The 21086-nt window shown below is 41.3% G+C and overlaps 1 protein-coding gene across 2 annotated transcripts in view; it reads left to right on the plus strand.

The window, feature by feature from the left end:
* The first annotated feature begins 9501 nt into the window (after window positions 1-9501).
* LOC110528578 (SWI/SNF-related matrix-associated actin-dependent regulator of chromatin subfamily D member 1) overlaps window positions 9502-21086 on the plus strand; it is a 33337-nt gene continuing 21752 nt past the window's right edge. The window contains exon 1 of one of the 2 annotated variants that reach the window (XM_036984200.1): window positions 9502-9648. Coding sequence is in view for 1 of the 2 variants with exons in the window: in XM_036984199.1 (XP_036840094.1) it covers window positions 11056-11244 (189 nt within the window). In the remaining variant the exon portion in view is untranslated. Of the gene's footprint in view, window positions 9649-10945; window positions 11245-21086 lie in introns of those variants that run through there. The other variant, XM_036984199.1, reaches the window with a different exon arrangement.

The raw sequence follows: 21086 nt of genomic DNA on the forward strand, positions 1-21086 counted from the left end.
TCTCTATCACAAATATATCTACAGTGCCTTGCGAAAGTATTCGGCCCCCTTGAACTTTGCGACCTTTTGCCACATTTCAGGCTTCAAACATAAAGATATAAAACTGTATTTTTTTGTGAAGAATCAACAACAAGTGGGACACAATCATGAAGTGGAACAACATTTATTGGATATTTCAAACTTTTTTAACAAATCAAAAACTGAAAAATTGGGCGTGCAAAATTATTCAGCCCCTTTACTTTCAGTGCAGCAAACTCTCTCCAGAAGTTCAGTGAGGATCTCTGAATGATCCAATGTTGACCTAAATGACTAATGATGATAAATACAATCCACCTGTGTGTAATCAAGTCTCCGTATAAATGCACCTGCACTGTGATAGTCTCAGAGGTCCGTTAAAAGCGCAGAGAGCATCATGAAGAACAAGGAACACACCAGGCAGGTCCGAGATACTGTTGTGAAGCCGGATTTGGATACAAAAAGATTTCCCAAGCTTTAAACATCCCAAGGAGCACTGTGCAAGCGATAATATTGAAATGGAAGGAGTATCAGACCACTGCAAATCTACCAAGACTTGGCCGTCCCTCTAAACTTTCAGCTCATACAAGGAGAAGACTAATCAGAGATGCAGCAAAGAGGCCCATGATCACTCTGGATGAACAGCAGAGATCTACAGCTGAGGTGGGAGACTCTGTCCATAGGACAACAATCAGTTGTATATTGCACAAATCTGGCCTTTATGGAAGAGTGGCAAGAAGAAAGCCATTTCTTAAAGATATCCATAAAAAGTGTCGTTTAAAGTTTGCCACAAGCCACCTGGGAGACACACCAAACATGTGGAAGAAGGTGCTCTGGTCAGATGAAACCAAAATTGAACTTTTTGTAAAACGTTATGTTTGGCGTAAAAGCAACACAGCTGAACACACCATCCCCACTGTCAAACATGGTGGTGGCAGCATCATGGTTTGGGCCTGCTTTTCTTCAGCAGGGACAGGGAAGATGGTTAAAATTGATGGGAAGATGGATGGAGCCAAATACAGGACCATTCTGGAAGAAAACCTGATGGAGTCTGCAAAAGACCTGAGACTGGGACGGAGATTTGTCTTCCAACAAGACAATGATCCAAAACATAAAGCAAAATCTACAATGGAATGATTCAAAAATAAACATATCCAGGTGTTAGAATGGCCAAGTCAAAGTCCAGACCTGAATCCAATCGAGAATCTGTGGAAAGAACTGAAAACTGCTGTTCACAAATGCTCTCCATCCAACCTCACTGAGCTCGAGCTGTTTTGGAAGGAGGAATGGGAAAAAATTTGAGACCTGAGACTGGGACGATTTTTCAGTTTTTGATTTGTTAAAAAAGTTTGAAATATCCAATAAATGTCGTTCCACTTCATGATTGTGTCCCACTTGTTGTTGATTCTTCACAAAAAAATACAGTTTTATATCTTTATGTTTGAAGTCTGAAATGTGGCAAAAGGTCGCAAAGTTCAAGGGGGCCGAATACTTTCGCAAGGCACTGTAGTTCTACAAGCAGTTGTTACAACATAAAAAAAATAGCTTCAGGTGTTGTCCAAATACTGGTGTAGTCAACTAATAAATTAATAGACGACCTGACCAGAGGGGTCTAGGACATGAAGAACAGTTTGTAGTTCTCCCAGGGTCAGCTAGATGAGTTTAAACAGGAGAGCGTGAAGATGACAGCAATCTGCAGAGCTGCTAACTCTCACACATTGGCCGTGAGAACACGCATTTGACCCTCTTCTTCTCACACTTTTTCACCACACCTCTCTTATATCGCACCCATTGAAAAGAACGGCTTGTATTTTTCTAATTAGCCAGCGCGTTAACTTTTCAACTGTGCTCCAAATAGTTTTGAAATGCACCATCAAATCAGGTTACAGACGAGTTAGCTAGGTCTAAGTCCCCTAAACTTAGCAAGTGAAACAATACTAGCAGGCTAGCTATTGGTTTCGTAACACATACTATCCCTTTTCTGCCTCACAAGTGAGAGATTTCAAAGACAGTAAAATAACATTCCAACTTCTCCCAATTACGTTCGCTTCCTGCTAACAGCCAACTAGCATGTCAGAACATTGAGTCAGAGTTTTCCAGGCAGCAGCGCTTAGGTATTAATATCATGTCTGATCTCACAGTGCAATTAGTAGGCCAGACGTTTGTCTTAGATAAGGCGGCGTTAGTGCTCTAGTGCTCCTCGAGGCTCTACTTTGCGTAACTGTTTCGTTAAGAGGATTAGTCATTACAGTTGAGACTCATCCTTGAATGGCACCCTATTTACTAAATAGCGCACTACTTTTGACCAGGGTTCTGCACTATATAGGGAAGAGGGTGCCATTTGGGACATTCACACACACACACACCCATGCACGTGCACACACACCCACACATTCATTAAGGAGGCTTCATCAACAGTGTTTTTACACAGTGAAGATTGTCCCTTGCATGTCGTAAACATTTTAATGACGAGCCAGCAAATTAGGCTGTTGAGGCCTAAATCATAAGATTCTACCGACTGCAGTATCCTATAAGATGTGTTCCATTGAACACTCAGTAACTACATGGCTCATTGGTACAGTATGTGTCTAAAAAGATTACAAATTATTTCTGTTTACTGTTTAAATGTTACCACATGAAAAAAGGACCGTGAAGTCAATGAAACCACTCTGTCAAACACAACCGGTACAGAGTCTAGAGGCAGATGGCTGTATTTACTAGCTCACAAACAGCCTTAGACACACACATGCATGGTCTCTCTCACTCTTTCTCTCTCTCTCTCTCTCTCTCTCAATCTCTCTCTGCTGTCTCTCTCTCTCTGCTGTCTCTATCTCTCTCTCTGTCTCTCTCTCTCGCTGTCTCTCTCTCTCGCTGTTTCCATCTCTCTCTCTCTCTGCTGTCTCTCTCTCTCGCTGTCGCCATCTCTCGCTCTCTCTCTCTGCTGTCTCTATCTCTCTCTCTGCTGTCTCTATCTCACACACAGACACACACTCCCAGCCCAAAAACCCCAGCCCCAATTTGACGACACACATTTGTCACAGTGTAAAAGGTATAGATTTGTTAGGACTGTAAGCCTGCTAACAGCCAGGAGTTTAATGACATCATTAATGACATCATCAAAGCGAGTCTGTAAAAGGGTGTGTTGTGTTGATTAATGCCGGGCCATTACACTATAGTGAGTTATAGACTTAGGACCTGTCTGGACCAAGGGGCCAGGGTTCCGGTATAGAAGCACGGTTTTGACTGCTCCTACAGTTTTGCATCGGTACTGCAGTTTAACTGACGCCTGGCCCAGGAAGACAATTTCCATAGAGTCATCACCTTTGTGCACAAAACATCCATTGAATTATTCAAATAATTGTCACAGGCTGATTTCTTTTCCATCACTCTTTCTTTCTCTCTCTCTGTCTCTCTCCCTCTTTCTCCCTCTGCGTACGTACAGTGAATTTATCAATTATACTTCCTGCGTGGTAAGCAAACCAATAAATCCTGTTGTTTTTGTGGAAGGTCAAATTGAGAAGAAATTAAATGTGTGCAACCATGATTTTATTTCAGCCACTGCAAGCATTTCAGCATTGAGTCATGTTGTAGCTGGGCCACTGCAAGCATTTCAGCATTGAGTCATGTTGTAGCTGGGCCACTGCAAGCATTTCAGCATTGAGTCACGTTGTAGCTGGGCCACTGCGAGAGAGAGCTGGCCTAACTGTTTGTTACAGTTTTTCTTAATTGCTAAAACACTATTTCTGAACCCTTGCTCCATTTCCTGAAAACATTAAACACAAAACCTCATCTTCAAGCACTATTTACATAACCTCTGACTCCTCTCGCAAAATGAAACATTCGCCTCAAACAGTTTCACCTGTGTTCAAAATCAAACACTGCTCTCAAATCATAAACTGATTTGATATACACTGTCAAGCAGTCAGTAAACAATACACCAAAAAATAGAAAACACATTGTTCAAAACATACAATTTTCAGGGAGAAGTACATTTTTAATTTGAAAAAATATTCATATTTTTCCATCATTGTCTTTTGATGAACGAAAACATGTTCTATCATAGTAGCTCAAAATTGATCAGAAATTACTACTCTGCTTTGCTCTTTGCAATTTTGTTTTTTGTTCTTCCTCCTCCTTGTACCCCTATTTTTTCAGTACTGTACCCTGCATCTCACAAACGTGTCCTTTGTCTCTGTGATACTGTAATTCTTGTTCTTTGTTGATATGAACCTGCAACCAATCAAAATCTATTGAGCAGTCAGTACTGTTAATAAATGGAAAGCACAATTTTCAGGGCCATACAATTAGTCCAATGTACAGTATACAGCCTACAATGCACTGTACTACAGTATACAATACTAAAAGGGACAAAAATCAAAGGAGTAAACATGTGATCAATGTGCTTCTTCTTGTCTTGGGCTGGGTCAGGCCAGAGCACTTCGTCGACATCACAAGCAATATTGTCCCTCCTGAGTGCCGTATCCAGCCCTGACATGATTCCTCACCTATATACAGGCTAAATCCATGGCTTGCAGCAGATTTACTCTGTTGTAGGGTTGTCTATCATACACTTTCCATCTCCAAGAGGAGAAAAACTCCTCAATCAGATTCAGGAAAGGCGAGTATGGAGGGAGGTACAAGTTCATAATCTGCCCATTGATGTTCAACCATTCCCTTACCTGAGCAGCTCGGTGGAAACTGACATTGTCCCACACTATCACATAGGTGGGAATGGGATTCTCATTTAGCTCTTGACCCTGCTGCTCTTGAACCTGCTGCTCAAATAAAATATATCTTAGATTGGCAATAAATCTTAGAAGGTGCTGGGTGTTATATGGCCCGAGTGTAACATGTTGATGGAGAACACCATGGTCCTGATAGAAGCACAGATTGTGACATTGCCACCTCGTTGACCAGGGACTTCAACAATGGCCCGCTGTCCAATAATGTTTCGGCCTCTCCTTCACCTCTTTGTTAGATTGAAGCCTGCTTCATCGACAAAGATGAACTCATGGGGTCTGTCCAAGGATTCCAAGTCAAATATTGTCTGTGTAGAAATACAATATACTGTATGTAGGATTTTGTAAGTCGTACAGAGACAGTGCTATACTGTAGAGTACAATTAGGCTTCTGATTCACATACATTGTATGTACTGAAGAGTAATATCATTCACATAGTATGTGTTAGTACTGTAGACAATCTGGATTACAGTAAATGTTTCTGAATGTACACTTACTTGCACATACTGAGCTCGCAGTTCTTTCACCCTTGGTGAGTTGCGCTCAAAAGGTACTCGGTATACTTGTTTCATTCGCATCCTGTTACGATGGATGACACGGTCAATTGTGAAAATGCTCACACTGTCGATTCCCTGGAAGTATGTTTTGTCTTGTATCACTCGTTCCTGGATTTCTCTGAGTCGTATTGCATTATCTTGAAGGACCAGGCCAACTATAACGGCCTCTTGCTCCCGAGTGAATACAGCTGTCCTTCCACCTGCATGTGGCAGCCTTGCAATTCTACAAAAAGTAGTTGTGCAGTTACAAAACATATTCATGCAGTACAATACTTACAGTGATTAACTTTACAAATGTCTGTTGAAACAGCTGCATATAGTGTAGTACAGTAAATGTGCAATTACAAAAATACAGTAGTATACTGTACCTGTTCTCTTCTCTGAATGTGACACAGAAAATCGTCTCAAATTGGGTTGCACTCTAAGTCCTGCTACCCTCAATGTCAGTCCATGGACAACAACATGGTCTGTAACTGTTGCTCGAATTTCATCAGATATTTCCACTCTTCCTCTTCCTCTCCGTCCTCCTCTTTCTTGCCCTCCTCCTCCTCTTCCTCCTCGTTGCCCACCTCTCATACGCACTCGTCCTCGTCCTCTCACATTGTTTCTTCTATCCATTCTCAGACTTTCTCCTTCCCACCTTCAACAACCTGTTTGCTCTCTGAACTGGCTTATATTGGTTGTGTCGCATCATTTGAAACAGGTTAAATCAATTTTGAGTGGTTGTGTTCAATCAATGAAATATGTTCTCTATTTGTATTTGATTGTTGCCACTTGTGTTTACCAGTATGGATGACATGTGCATTAGAGTGCAGAATGTGTTTTGAGAATGAGAATGAGAGTTTTCCTGAAAAGTCTAAGTGAGATCTGCAAATTGTGTTTTACAATGTGAAATGGTTCAAGGTATTGACAATAGACTGCATAATTGGCTAAATGAGTCCAGGCAACTGAGAACTTTGTTCAGCCAATGGGTTTTAGTGTTTTAGCAATTGAGAAAAACTAATAAACAACACCGACTCCCCAATCCTCTCTCTCTCTCCCTTTTTCTCTCTCTCTCCCTCTCTCTCGCTCCCTCCCTGTCAATTTATTGGATTAATTAAAGTACGTACAGTACAGGTGACCAAGCGAGCTGAGTGAGGAAGCTAAACTGACTGTTAATAAACAATTCTCTTCTCCCTAATACTCTCTCTTTCTTTATTTCTTTCTCTCTCTCTCTCTCTCTCTCCCTTTTTCTCTCTCACTCTCTACCTTTCTCTCTCACACTCTCTCGCTCCCAGATTTCATCACAATTAATGTGAGTGAATCAACATGACATCATAAGAAAGATTATTTTGATTTAAAGTCTTCCATTATTGATTTTCTAATAAAACTGATGGCAGGAAGCCATGCAGGCTGATCAGCATGTTGTTCTATCCAAAGAACACGTCAATGATTCTGAATTACCTTACGAGATAAGTCTGTAACTGAATACATGATGATACAGCTGTGGGGCTGAAGAGGCTCCCCTGTGGCCTAGTTGTAATGTCATTGCTGTGGGTTCGATTCCCACAAAGGACCAGCTCTGGATAAGAGCATCTGCTGGCAGTTGTGGCTGCTTCGTGTAATGTGTTGTTGCCTGTACCTTCTTGCCCTTTGTGCTGTTGTCTGTGCCCAAAACGTTTTGTACCATGTTTTGTGCTGCTACCAGGTTGTGCTGCTGCCATGTTGTGTTGCTACCATGTTGTGTTTTCATGTGTTGATGCTATGCTATGTTGTTGTCTTGGGTCTCTCTTTATGTAGTGTTGTGCTGTCTCGCTTGTCGTGATGTGTGTTTTGTCCTATATTTTTATTTAATTGTTTATTTTTAATCCCAGCTCCCGTCCCCGCAGGTGGCATTTTGGTAGGCCGTCATTGTAAATTAAGAATTTGTTCTTAACTGACTTGCCTAGTTAAATAAAGGTTAAATAAAACATGTACATAAAAAGACTCCAGTAAATGAGATGTCTGTCAAATGTGTGTGTGTACGTTTACAGTTTATAGACAAATCAATGGGCATACTCAGCTCAAATGGTTGTAGTAAAAAGAAAAGAAAGATGCAATCATTTCAAAGATTTTACTGAGTTACAGTTCATATAAGGACATCAGTCTACTGGATTTCACATGACTGGGAATACAGATATTCATCTGTTGGTCACAGACACCTTTAAAAGGTAATGGGGGGGGGGGGGCGCAGCGTTCCAAGGCTCTCCATCGCAGTGCTAGAAGCGTTACTACAGACCTGGGTTCATTCCCGGGCTGGGCCGAGAGTCCCATAGGACGGTGCACAATTGGTCCAGGTTATGGGAGGGCTTGGTCGGGGGAGCCTCACTTGGCTCATTGCGCTCTAGCGACTGTGTTTCTTCCGACACATTGGTGTTTTAAGGAGCACGGTTAGGCGGGTCATGTTTCGATGGATGGATGCATGACTCCACCCTTGTCTCTCCCGAGCCCGTTGGGGAGTTGCAGTGATGAGACAAGACTGAAAAAGGTGAGTAAAAACACAAAACAATAAGTAGGGGCATGGATCAGAACCAGTCGGTATCTGGTGTGACCACCATGCAGTGTGTCACATCTCCTTCCTCTAGAGTTCATCAGGCTGTTGATTGTGGAATGTTGTCCCACTCCTCTTCAATGGCTATGTGAAGTTGCTGGGTACTGGCAGGAACTGGGACACCCTGTTGTACACATGATCCAGAGCTTCCCAAACATGCTCAGTGGGTGAAATGTCTGGTGATTTTGCAGGCTGGGACATTTTCAGCTTCCAGGAATTGTGTACAGATCCTTGCAACATGAGGCTGTGTATTATCATGCTGAACCATTAGGTGATGGCAGTGGATGAATGGCGACAATGAGCCTCGGGATCTCATCACGATATCTCTGCATTCCAAATTTACATCAATAAAATACAATAGTGTTTGTTGTCCGTAGCTTATGCCTGCCCATACCATAACCCCACCACCGTTGACATTAGCAAACCGCTCGACCACATGACGCTATACACACTGTCTGCCATCTGCCCGGTACAGTTGAAACCAGAGTCATCCATGAAGAGCACACTTCTCCAGCGTGCCAGTGGCCATCGAAGGTGAGCATTTGCCCACTGAAGTCGGTTACGACGCCGAACTGCAGTCAGATCAAGACCCTGGTGAGGACGACGAGCACGCAGATCAGCTTCACTGAGACAATTTCTGACAGTTTGTGCAGACCTTCAGTTTTGCGAACCCACAGTTTCATCAGATGCGCGGGTGGCTGGTCTCAGACGATCCAGAAGCCGGATGTGGAGGTCCTGGGCTGGTGTGGTTACACGTGGTCTACGGTTGTGAAGCCTGTTGGGTGTACCGAGAAATGATCTAAAACAACGTTGTAGGCGGCTTATGGTAGAGAAACTATGATTAAATTATCTGGCAACAGCTCTAGTGGACATTCCTGCCATTAGTAAACGCTCCTTCAAAACATGAGACATCTGTGGCATTGTGTTGTGTGACAAAACTGCACATTTTAAAGTGGCCTTTTATTTTCCCCAGCACAAGGTGTACCTGTGTAATGATCATGCTGTTTAATCAGCTTCTTGATATGCCACACCTGTCAGGTGGTTGGAGTATCTTGGCAAAGGAGAAATGCTCACTAACAGGGATGAAGACACATTTGTGCACGACATTTGAGAGAAATAAGCTTTTGTGCATATGGAACATCTGGGATATTTTATTTCAGCTCATGAAACATGGGACCAACACTTTACATGTTGTGTTGATATTTTACACTGTATTTACTAGATGAAAGGAAAATGTCCACACTCCCTGAAATATTCTTTAACTTTTAATGTCTAATGTCTTATTTTTTGGCAGCCGAGGACCGAACAAAACTAATATTTCAGTGAGTGTTTTTTTCCGTCCCTTTCTTCTATTATTTATTTACACTTTAAACAGGCTATTGTTTACCCTCTTAGTACAGTAAACATCAGAGATGGGACCAAGTCACTATTATTCGAGTCACAAACAAGTCTCAAGTCGAGTCCCAAGTAGAACGGGTCAAGACTGGAGTAAAGTCCAAGTCGTGCATTCTAAAATCAAATCAATTAGAGTCACATGTTTTTAAGTCAAGTCTCAAGTCAAGTTAAAAAAAAAATATCTATACATGCAACGACTTGTTCAACTACAAATCTTTGTCTATTCATTGAGGATACCAGACAGCTCTTTTGGTTATTTTGTCTACAACATATTTTTTTTAGCCTATGTAATCGGGGCGGCAGGTAGCCTAGTGGTTAGAGCATTGGTCCAGTAACCGAAAGGTTGCTACATTGAATCACCGAGCAGACAAGGTAAACAAACATCTGTTGTTCTAACCCTGACCAAGGCAGCACTTTTCCTAGGCCATCATTGTAAATAAGAATTTGTTCTTAACTGGCTTGCCTTGTTAAATAAAGGTAAAATAGGAAGTCAGCATCAAATGAGCTGAAGGCAAGGCAGGTTGACGTGCTTGGAATGTAGATGTATGTACAGCTCTTGGTGATCCAATGGTGAAAGCGCCACATCGTACAAAATATACAAGTAGATTTACCAAATATATATGCGCAAAATCTCAAAAGAAATAGCCTCCTGTCCTATCTGAGAAATCGAATCTGTCTAAAAGGAGCTCAAACATAAAATAAGATCTTTGCTCCCAGGACCATACACTTGGCAATAATCTGGTTCTACAATGTAAAATGCTATTTCCACAATAATCAGACTGCATGATTATTAATTGTTCCAGACATGGAACAATCATTCAACGTTATTCTGACTCCAAAGCTGGTTCTGTGCGCCCGCGAGCGCTCCTATTATGCACAGCAAAAATGAGAGAGACATGGCTATAAAATTAAACTGTATTGTAGGCCTATAAAACTTCAAACAGAAATGTCTACGTGTTACAATAAACGGTACGGGAATGGAATTATGAAACTCTAGCAATTACTGTGGTATTAGATGGAATATAGATTTACCACATGCATTTAAACTGCAGACATTTCAACAAGAGAAAAAAAAAGCCCTTTCCACTGGCGGGAGTTTAGAGAGACGTATTATGGCAATCCTCTCTCCATAATTTGACGTTTTGCGCTCCACCTGATCGTATGGCTGAAAAGCAAATCATCGATCTCTTCGCTAGCTCACCCGACCTGTGTTGATTGACAGTTTTCTGGTCCAATCAGATTGTGCGTGGCTGCGTGTAGCGTAAACCACGTAGACTTTGCCACAAAATGAGAGACAAAACATTACAAAACCTGGCCAGATCATTTCAAATCATCCGTCTCGGTGCTCCAAGCCCAGGCATTATTTTACCTCCTTTTTCGTGATATCCAATTACAATCTTGTCTCGACTCCACAACTCTGGTTGACATACTGTAAATACATGAATATTAACATTTTAACCTGTTTGAAGGTTAAAAAATCCCAGGTCAACGCCTGGTTTGCCCACTATAACCTGTGCTAATTGTAAAACTCCTGACTCCAGAGACGTCTCCATACAGAAAGATTTACATGCATTTATTTGGTTGTTTTTATTTTGAAACTGCTTTCATAGGATGCTGAGACTATAACATGTTCAACCTCAATAAAGGCTGGTTGTATGGAAATTAAACAGCAGAGGTCGCTGTTGTAAGAAAAGAAACGCTCCGCTACATCAACTTGACTACTCTCGCGAGTCGCGATAGTTCCGTTCCACTATCCGGTGGCGGAGACATCCAGAGGAGATGGCGGCCAGAGGTAGTTTTCAATCGGCTCCAACGGGAGGAGGTGGTGGCGGGGGAATGGGACCTGGACCCCAGGTGCAAGGTGGAGGACCAGGCATGGGACCTGGAACTCCTGGTGGAAGGATGGGACCCTCATCGGGCGCACAGAACCACCTTTACCGATCTCCGATGCCTGGGCCTGGATACCCGGTGAGCCACGATTCAGCGGCTAAACGTTAGCTAGAACAAAGCCGTTTTCAAAGCGGTAGTTAACCTATACTTGTACTAATGATATGTAGTTAACGACGGGATACCGTGACGTTACTCGTAAAGGCCCCTGATTACTGATTGTCGTCCTTGATTTATTTTTTGTGGCTATTCACAATGTTATGTTGATGCACAACTAGTTAGTTAGCTACTGTAGCTATGAGCTAAGTCTGTTCCCAAGTGGCGGTTAAAACTAATACATTAGCTCGTTAACTGTCTTACTAACTGTCCCATTTACTAGTAGTTTGGCGTGTGTTAACTAAAAGTTATCTGGGTAGCTAACTTAGTCAAATTTTGATTTGATTTGTCTGGTTTTAAATCCGCCGTTGCCAGAAGATACAGACGGAACTTACCGTTACTTCCGTTTACACAAAGTTGCACTGGGGTCAGGACGCAGTCATGGTTACATTAGGAATGTGTTTAGTAAATTCACTCTGGCTGTCTACTCTGATTTCAGGGCACTCTTGTCTGAGTGTGCCAGAGCACAGAATAACTGATGAATAACCCTACCATATTACCTCGTCTAACCTGTACCCCAGCACATTGACTCAGTACCTGTACCCCAATAACGATTTTGCGTATATATATATATTAGTCAATATTGTATTGTGTTACTTTTTTTCAATGTTCATTCATTTACTAAATATTTTCTTAACTTATTTTTCTTAACTGTGTTTTTGATTAAGGGCTTGTAAGTAAGCATTTCACCGTAAGGTCTACCTGTTGTATTCAGCGCATTTGACAAATAAAATTCTATTTTTTATTTGAATTCGAAAACCTGTTGAATTTAATGGTGTCAGTAAACGTCAGCAGAAGAACAACTTAAATGGTTGCCAGCAACACAGTTACTAACTAGATTACATGAAAACAGCCTAACCAGCTCTTGTAGGGCAAGTAAAATGATCAGTGAGGTGTTCTTTCAATCGTGACTGGAAGTTACTAGCAAGCTAGCCAACTTTAGCCAGTTGAGCATTGAGGGAAGTTTTTGAACCCATATCTTTAGCCGCTCACCACTGTGTCTTAATGTAACTCTGATTGCGTTCTGACCCCAGTGCAGCTCAGTGTAAACAAGCGTAACAGTAGGGTCTGTATATTCTGGCAACATCTGCAGATGATTGAATGAAAGGTGGTGTGTGCATCACTACCACAGATGAGATGTATAAATGTGAAGCATCCACTTGGAGTTTATGCTCACTACCAAATATGGTAGTGAGAGGAAGGCCACTGTCCAGCAGTCGGAGAAGATGGAACGAGATGGATTTTGGCCAACATTCTGCAAATTTTCCCATCGATGAAACATTTGATCACAATACAGTTTTCTATTCCCAAAACTAAAATATGTTATGAACAGAGTGGACTATGTTTAGTAGACTTTACCCTTTGCAAAAGTTTTTAAAAAGTGCGTTGTTTAGGAGTGCAAAGGCTTATTGAGTTATATATAGCACACGCACACTTCACATAGGAGGTGTTCCCTAACGGAACTATGTAGATGTATGCTAGAATGTGCCAATAGGATCTCACTAGCTCGTGCATGGTCCTGCCCACCTCCTTGCTAGTTCTGCCCACTATGACTCATTTGTTCCCGTTGGAAACGGCAGGCTGTGGTCTATCTGGGTTTAGTTTAAATCTTTGTCTCTACTGTAGTCATCAGGGGTTCCCAAACTTTTTTACTCAGGCCCTCCTTCCAGCATTGGGGAACATGTTTTCTCTAAATATGCGTTGTTGTACAGTTTAAAAGTAAAATACACAGCATTCCAAACAGTCAGCAATAATCTATGAATTCAGTGTTTGTGAAGTTATACCTAGGCTAAATGTAAGCCTTCCACAACCATAAGACCCACTAATCATTTAATTATTTTATAAAAAAATAGTTTTACCTGCTCTTTGCAATAATCACTGATCTGGCTTTCTAGTTTGTCTATGAAAATGTCCTTTTCTGTTACAAGTTTAACTAGAACCATGCACGATGCTCATTCACTAATAATGACTAACTTCTTGTTGCAGGCATTAGGCTATAGAAAATGGACACAGATCTCATTAATAGTCTCTCAAGCCTACATTCCTATGACTAGCCAACTAATCTTTATTTGCAAATTATGGTGGAAAATAAGTATTTGGTCACCTACAAACAAGCAAGATTTCTGGCTCTCCCAGACCTGTAACTTCTTCTTTAAGAGGCTCCTCTGTCCTCCACTCGTTACCTGTATTAATGGCACCTGTTTGAACTTGTTATCAGTATCAAAGACACCTGTCCACAACCTCAAACAGTCACACTCCAAACTCCACTATGGCCAAGACCAAAGAGCTGTCAAAGGACACCAGAAACAAAATTGTAGACCTGCACCAGGCTGGGAAGACTGAATCTGCAATAGGTAAGCAGCTTTGTTTGAAGAAATCAACTGTGGGAGCAATTATTAGGAAATGGAAGACATACAAGACCACTGATAATTTCCATCGATCTGGGGCTCCACGCAAGATCTCACCCCGTGGGGTCAAAATCATCACAAGAACGGTGAGCAGAAATCCCATAACCACACGGGGGGACCTAGTGAATGACCTGCAGAGAGCTGGGACCAAAGTAACAAAGCCTACCATTAGTAACACACTACGCCACCAGGGACTCAAATCCTGCAGTGCCAGACGTGTCCCCCTGCTTAAGCCAGTACATGTCCAGGCCCGTCTGAAGTTTGCTAGAGAGCATTTGGATGATCCAGAAGAAGATTGGGAGAATGTCAGATTAAACCAAAATATAACTTTTTGGTAAAAACTCAACTCGTTGTGTTTGGAGGCCAAAGAATGCTGAGTTGCATCCAAAGAACACCATACCTACTGTGAAGCATGGGGGTGGAAACATCATGATTTGGGGCGGTTTTTCTGCAAAGGGACCAGGACGACTGATCTGTGTAAAGGAAAGAATGAATGGGGCCATGTATCGTGAGATTTTGAATGAAAACCTCCTTCCATCAGCAAGGGCATTGAAGATGAAACGTGGCTGGGTCTTTCGGCATGACAATGATCCCAAACACACCGCCCGGGCAACGAAGGAGTGGCTTCGTAAGAAGCATTTCAAGGTCCTGGAGTGGCCTAGCCAGTCTCCAGATCTCAACCCCATAGAAAATCTTTGGAGGGAGTTGAAAGTCCGTGTTGCCCAGCAACAGCCCCAAAACATCACTGCTCTAGAGGAGATCTGCATGGAGGAATGGGCCAAAATACCAGCAACAGTGTGTGAAAAACTTGTGAAGACTTACAGAAAACATTTGACCTCTGTCATTGCCAACAAAGGGTATATGACAAAGTATTGCGAAACTTTTGTTATTGACCAAATACTTATTTTCCACCATAATTTGCAAATAAATTCATTAAAAATCCTACAATGTGATTTTCTGGATTTTTTTTTTCTCATTTTGTCTGTCATAGTTGAAGTGTACGTATGATGAAAATTACAGGCCTCTCATCTTTTTAAGTGGGAGAACTTGCACAATTGGTGGCTGACTAAATACTTTTTTGCCCCACTGTAAATGGTTTGTCGAGATCGGTGTGGAAGAACTTGACTGGCCTGCACAGAGCCCTAACCTCAACTCCATCGAACAACTTTGAGATGAATTGTAACGGCGACTGCGAGCCTAATCGCCCAACATCAGTGCTAATGGTAATTCCACAATGGCATTTCCACAAGATGTTCCATCATCTAGTGGAAAGCCTTCCCAGAAGAGTGGAGGCTGTTGTAGAAGCAGGGGGGGCGACTCCATATTAAGGCCCATGGTTTTGGAATGAGATGTTCGACGAGTAGGTGTCCACATACCTTTCATCAACTATGCTTCTATTACTGGGCGTTACAGGGTAACGTTGGTTTATACAAAACGGGTATCTTATAAATGCCCGTGTCCAGTTGCAGGTGATTCTATATAAAGCTGAAATATATTAAATCTATATTTTGTATCAAGTGAGAAATGCCTCTTGCATGTGTGTAGATCTTTGTTTTGGTCACATTGTGTGACACGCGAGCCGTACATTTGGATTTAATATCTTTCAGAGTTTTCTCTGTTTTCATTATCATCGTCATTAGGTATTCTAACTCAGAGCACAACCTAGAGACTTCCTTAATATTAGAGATTACGTACCAGCGGTTGTTAACACTCCTCCCCCTTGAGCTTACCAGACGCTGCTGCTCTGTCCTGGCGACGCATAGAGAAACCAGTATATTATCCATGTCTTTGTTCAGCCACGACTCTGACAAACAGGATATTACAGTTCTTCAGGTCCCATTTTGATAGTATAGTCTCGAACAGAGCTTGTCTAGTTTCTTCTCCAGTGATTGTACATTCTCCAAAAGAACAGAGGGTAGAGGCGGTTTATGTATTCGCCGATTTTAGTTTCGTCAGGGTGCCCGCACGTCGACCTTGCACGGTCTCGTTCTCTCCCAAGTCTCCGGCATATTAGTCCTGGTCCAGGGTGAAGCCGTATGTTCTGAGCCTCTGACTCGTTGAAGTAGAAATCTTTGTGTTAGTTAGTGATCACTGTTCTGATGTCCAGAAGCTCTTTTGGGTCATAAGAAACCATTGGGATAACCATAGTTAATATCAGAGCAACAAAACAACAAAAAAACTCACAAAATAGCAGAATTGATCCGGAGGCTGTAAAATGGCTTCTATCCGTTGCAGCACCATTCTACTGCAGGTTAGTTGAAACATCTCTGGCGGCGTTTGGTATAAGCTAACCTAGCGATGGGCAACTTTTGATGGGGGTGGGGGGGGCACAAAACTCATGAGAGGCCGCAGTGGCTCGGGGTCTATGTACCCACATCCATACCCACATATGCAGTTATTCCCCCGAAAAGAATTTCTCAGTGAAATAAAGATCTGTCTACTTTTGTCTCATGTCACTGCCATGGATCACAAAATCCTACTTCAACTCACCGGCAGCAGTGGCGTTCTTCCTAGTCACTCTGCCAGTTGTAGAAAACCAAGGTTGCACAGACGTGTAAAATCGATTCCTTGAGAATTTTAATGGCTGTTGAATTCTTCATTCCACTCGCACACAGTAGCGTCTGTTTATTACTGAAAAGATACGTCCACCTTGATTTTTTTTCCCCTTGCCATGTAAACTGCAATGTCCTTCTGCTCTCTCGATGACCGGGCGAAGGGTTTGCAGATGAAATGGCAATAAAGAGAAAATATTTTCATATGACGTTTGAGGCACGCTTCGGTGGTGAGTTCTCCAGCAACTCCATCTATTAGTGTACAGATTCACAAACCTCTGCTTTAGAACCTTGTCTATCTACATGACTCACTGAAATCACTATGGCGACAAATGTGAGAGTACATTCTCCAATGTGGATGAAAAGTAAGAAATAAATAGATGGCTGAAGGTAGGGTGCAGGGTCATGGTAATTAGATTCCAAACCGACTGAAACGGGGAGAAACTACCTGATCTACCAATTCTGATCTTTTTTACCAATTATTGGCAAAATAGCTTTCCTCCTGCTATACCATGGCGCTACCCTACAGAGTGCTGAGGCTACTGTAGACCTTCACTGGGGGGGGGGGGGGGGGGGGGGGGAGGTCACCAAATAATTGATTATACTACACGTGACTATATTTAGTATAGTTTTTTTCTTAAAAAGATCACTTTTATGTTTTACAATTTTTTTTTTATTTTTATGAAATTTACTGAGGACGGTCCTCGCCTTCCTCTCCTTCCTCCCCTTCCTCTCCTTCCTCTTCCTCCTCCTCCTCAGAGCCTCCACTGGTATATATTTCTCATGCTGTAATAGTATTAATGGAGTCACTTTACACCCGCAGTAGGCTGTAGTTAGTGTGGTTTTGATGTGCCAGCGGAGCGCTCCGTTTGCAGTGAGTAGGCCTTCATCAAGTAGCCTATGCCTAGCGCTGGAACGTTTCTTTGTAGGACATTGGCCAACATTTTACTGATAGCCATCTGTAGGCTAATTTGATTAATCTATTGAGCAGTAATATCATATTTAGAGTTCGCAATCTAGTTTTGAGTTCTCACTTCCTCATTTGGTGAATAATATAACAGAGGTTGGCAAGTTCTCTGAAAATAAAATAAATAAATGTTAGCCTAATTCTGGATCCTGTTTTGACAGGTTGCACATCAAAATATCAATTATGCATTTCCTGGATATGTTGAATGAGCTAGCTTACTTTAATCATAGACTATATCCTCTCAGTTGTTTTACTTGGCACTGGGAAAATGTTTTGTCTAGAGCCTTGTTGATAATGGAAAGTAACTAACTAACTGTACATTAAACATTTTATTATTGTTGTATTTGTTGTTGTCGAGCGAAATGGGTTACATTTATCACAATATAACTTTTTGTCCATATCACCCAGCCAGCACACCCAAAAATAATTTGTTAATTTATTGGGGATTTGTCGTTATTGGAAAAATGGGTCAATTTATCACGATATGGATTTTTTTATTGTATATACTGGCCATCACTAGGGCAGAGGGCTTCATCGTTGATGAGCAAGGCACACAGCACAGCCCCCCTCCAATCTGTAGAGAGGAGAGGCAAAGGAGAGAGAGTGTGTGCATCAGCGTTGATGTGAGCAGAACAGATCAGACAGCCCTCCCTCCAAGGCTGCAGAGAGGAGAGGGAAAGAGAGGTGTGCCTCTGACTGAAGCTGTAACGGTCTGTTCTGAGGGCGTCTCATCTATCCTCTCCTCTGCCTACGAGCTACCTTCTCTATATAAGTACTCATGCATTCAGAAACACGAAGTCGCCTGTTTGAGTTCCTAGCACATGGATTGGTGAGTGATTTGGTTGTGTGTTGTGGATGATTTTTGTTGCTATCGTTTTTTATTAGGATTTTTTGCTGTAGCATTTCCAGGTTATTTCACCTATAGCCTTATACCTGAAATATATTTTATTGGTTAGTGAAAATATACATTTTGTTTCCTATTTAAGGCTTTGCAAACTTTACATAATTTTAAGATGACTATTATGTATTTTTTTATTGTGAATGTAAAATAAGGTGGCCTGATTCAATATAAGGTTGTTGTAATTCAATCAGTATTTTGTTGGCTAGTGTTGTTTGTTATATTGTCCTTGAATGATTGTTCAATTTAGTTCTGATCTTCATTAAATATCAGAGCATTTCTACCTGTATTTTAACACATGGATTTTTTTTCACTTGTTGCTGCTCAACAATGTTTCCTGTGTGCTCAACAATGTTTCTTGATTGCTCAACAATGTTTCCTGTATGCTCAACAATGTTTCTTGAATGCTCAACAATGTTTCCTGTATGCTCAACAAATGTTTATTGAATGCATATCCTTTTCATGAGTCTTTTAGTTATTCATAAATAATGATGAGGAATTTAATAGAGTTTTCATGCCATTTGAAACTGCCTCTATCCTGAGAATCACCTTGTTTGTACGATTCCTTCCACTACCATCCTCACCAAGCCACATCCTTGACCCTGACTGGTATGGTACGGAACAGAACTTATCTGCAGTGTTTTCCTCAAGTGAGTAGAGTAGCCAGCCAAATAGAATAAGTAGCCAGCCAAATAGAATAAGTAGCCAGCCAAATAGAATAAGTAGCCAGCCAAATAGAATAAGTAGCCAGCCAAATAGAATAAGTAGCCAGCCAAATAGAATAAGTAGCCAGCCAAATAGAATAAGTAGCCAGCCAAATAGAATAAGTAGCCAGCCAGGCGCTCCCCGGCCGAAGAAGCTCTATTTTGGTGGCATCTGGCACATTCTAATGCCTTGATTCTATCTTAAATACACAGTGAAATTATTGAATACTTTATGGAGTTTACCTCCCAGATTGGAATAATTTGTTGTGGTATTGTGAAGAAAGACAATACTTTACAATTTAAATAACTGAAAATGTATGAATTCAGTGTATTTTTAGAAACCTTTTTTTTTAACAATTAACTTGTCTTCTCTTGAGATTGTAAAGTTGCATTTACAATTTTACTGCAAGATATCAATTACCACAAATTAAGTGTTTTTATTAAAACCAACACATTATCTTAAAAATACATTTAAAGGTTTTGTTTTTCCAGGTTTCATATTTTTGCTCTCAAAATCAAGTTGTTTTTTTTAAACAGAAAAACATTTGTGATGTAAGTCCACAGAAATGCTTAAAACCACACCAGGAGAACACCACTTTTCAGGTCTGAAAAATCTGAGATGTTGATTTATTTTGTTGGTGTATATAAACATGTATTATTTAACCTTTATTTGAGTAGGCAAGTCAGATAAGAACAAATTATTATTTACAATGATGGCCTACCAGGGATCAGTGGGTTATAACTGTCTTGTTCAGGGGCAGAGCGACAGATTTTTACCTTGTCTGCTCGGGGATTCAATCCAGCAACCTTTCGGTTACTGGCCCAATGCTCTAACCACTAGGCTACCCCAAAATATACCCTTTAATTCCAGTGGACAACTAGCAAAAGTTACCCTTTAATTCCAGTGGACAACTAGCAAAAGTTACCCTTTAATTCCAGTGGACAACTAGCAAAAGTTACCCTTTAATTCCAGTGGACACCTAGCAAGAGGCTGTTGTTTAGCAGTGGTTTTGTAGCACACGTAATCATAGAGTTTGCAAAACAAATACACACTGGATTGATAAAAATAATCTTATCATTCTGGCAGGTAATTGTAGGCTACTTTGTATTTAACATTTATTTGAGAATGTTTTTGGGGAAAGCAGTTCAGTTAGCATTAGCATCACCGCTAACGGCTACATAAAGTGGTAGACATGCGCCGCACACACAAAGGGGCATTCTTGTTGCCTCTTCAGAAAGTGGCAGGAAATACACATCACTGATGCATTCTGTTCATGTCTTTATCATAAACTTGGACACATTTTTATAAATGTCCAGTACATTTAGTTGATTCCCTACTAAGTTCAATACATTTAGTTGATTCAATACCTTTTTTAAATATTGTTGAATTCTTTTTTTAATGTCTGGATTTTTGTGAATGTCCTAATTATCATATTTGGACCAGAATGAGTCTCTAAATGCAGCCACTGACTGATGAGTCACTCACTTTAGCGTCACTGTCTGGCAAGCCCCGAGAAAGCATCCTGAGGAAAGGAAACCAAAGAAATCCATTGGTTCAGTTGTCCCGACGGACATATAATCACATTGCATAATTATGAACGTCAAAGGCATATAGAAGACCAACGTTGTCAGTTCAACACCTTTTTATAAACTAGTTAACCCTTGCTGTTCAGTTGTCAATAAAAGGCTGGCCATGCGAAACACGCACAATTAAATTCAACGTATGTGCCAGAAAAATAATTAGGCTCAAAACTCAGACGCACCGGTAGGATTTTCAAACTTTTGCCTACCGACAGTACCTCTAAACAGCGTCGACAGTCAATATCTTGTGTTCACACAGCAAAGACCTTGGAAGTCGTCAGCCACTCAGCCATGTTAAAATACTCCAAACCAGAAGGTGGCAGCAGCGTTGTTTGGTAATGCATATCCTGTGCGTATTGCTTATGGTCTAGATTCCAAGCTGTCTGCAATGATGTTGCTATTGTTATAGAAATCCCTTGTTACTAGCCAGATGGCCACAGCTAGATAACCACCTAGCAAGATGACAAAGAAACAATTTAATTCACTCCATTATCCCATACTGCCAGTGCCAGCCCATAGCCAAATGTTTAGCTAGCTCACTAAGGACATTGTGCTTACCCGGCAGCTAACACAGGCAGCTGTTTCATGGAAACTAGCTAATCAATACTAGCTACAGTTGTTAGCTCGCTTGGAGGAAGTATTTAGTGTTGTGTGCAT

This window comes from Oncorhynchus mykiss, chromosome 7 (assembly GCF_013265735.2).
Source record: "Oncorhynchus mykiss isolate Arlee chromosome 7, USDA_OmykA_1.1, whole genome shotgun sequence".
Taxonomy (NCBI): Eukaryota; Metazoa; Chordata; class Actinopteri; order Salmoniformes; family Salmonidae; genus Oncorhynchus; species Oncorhynchus mykiss.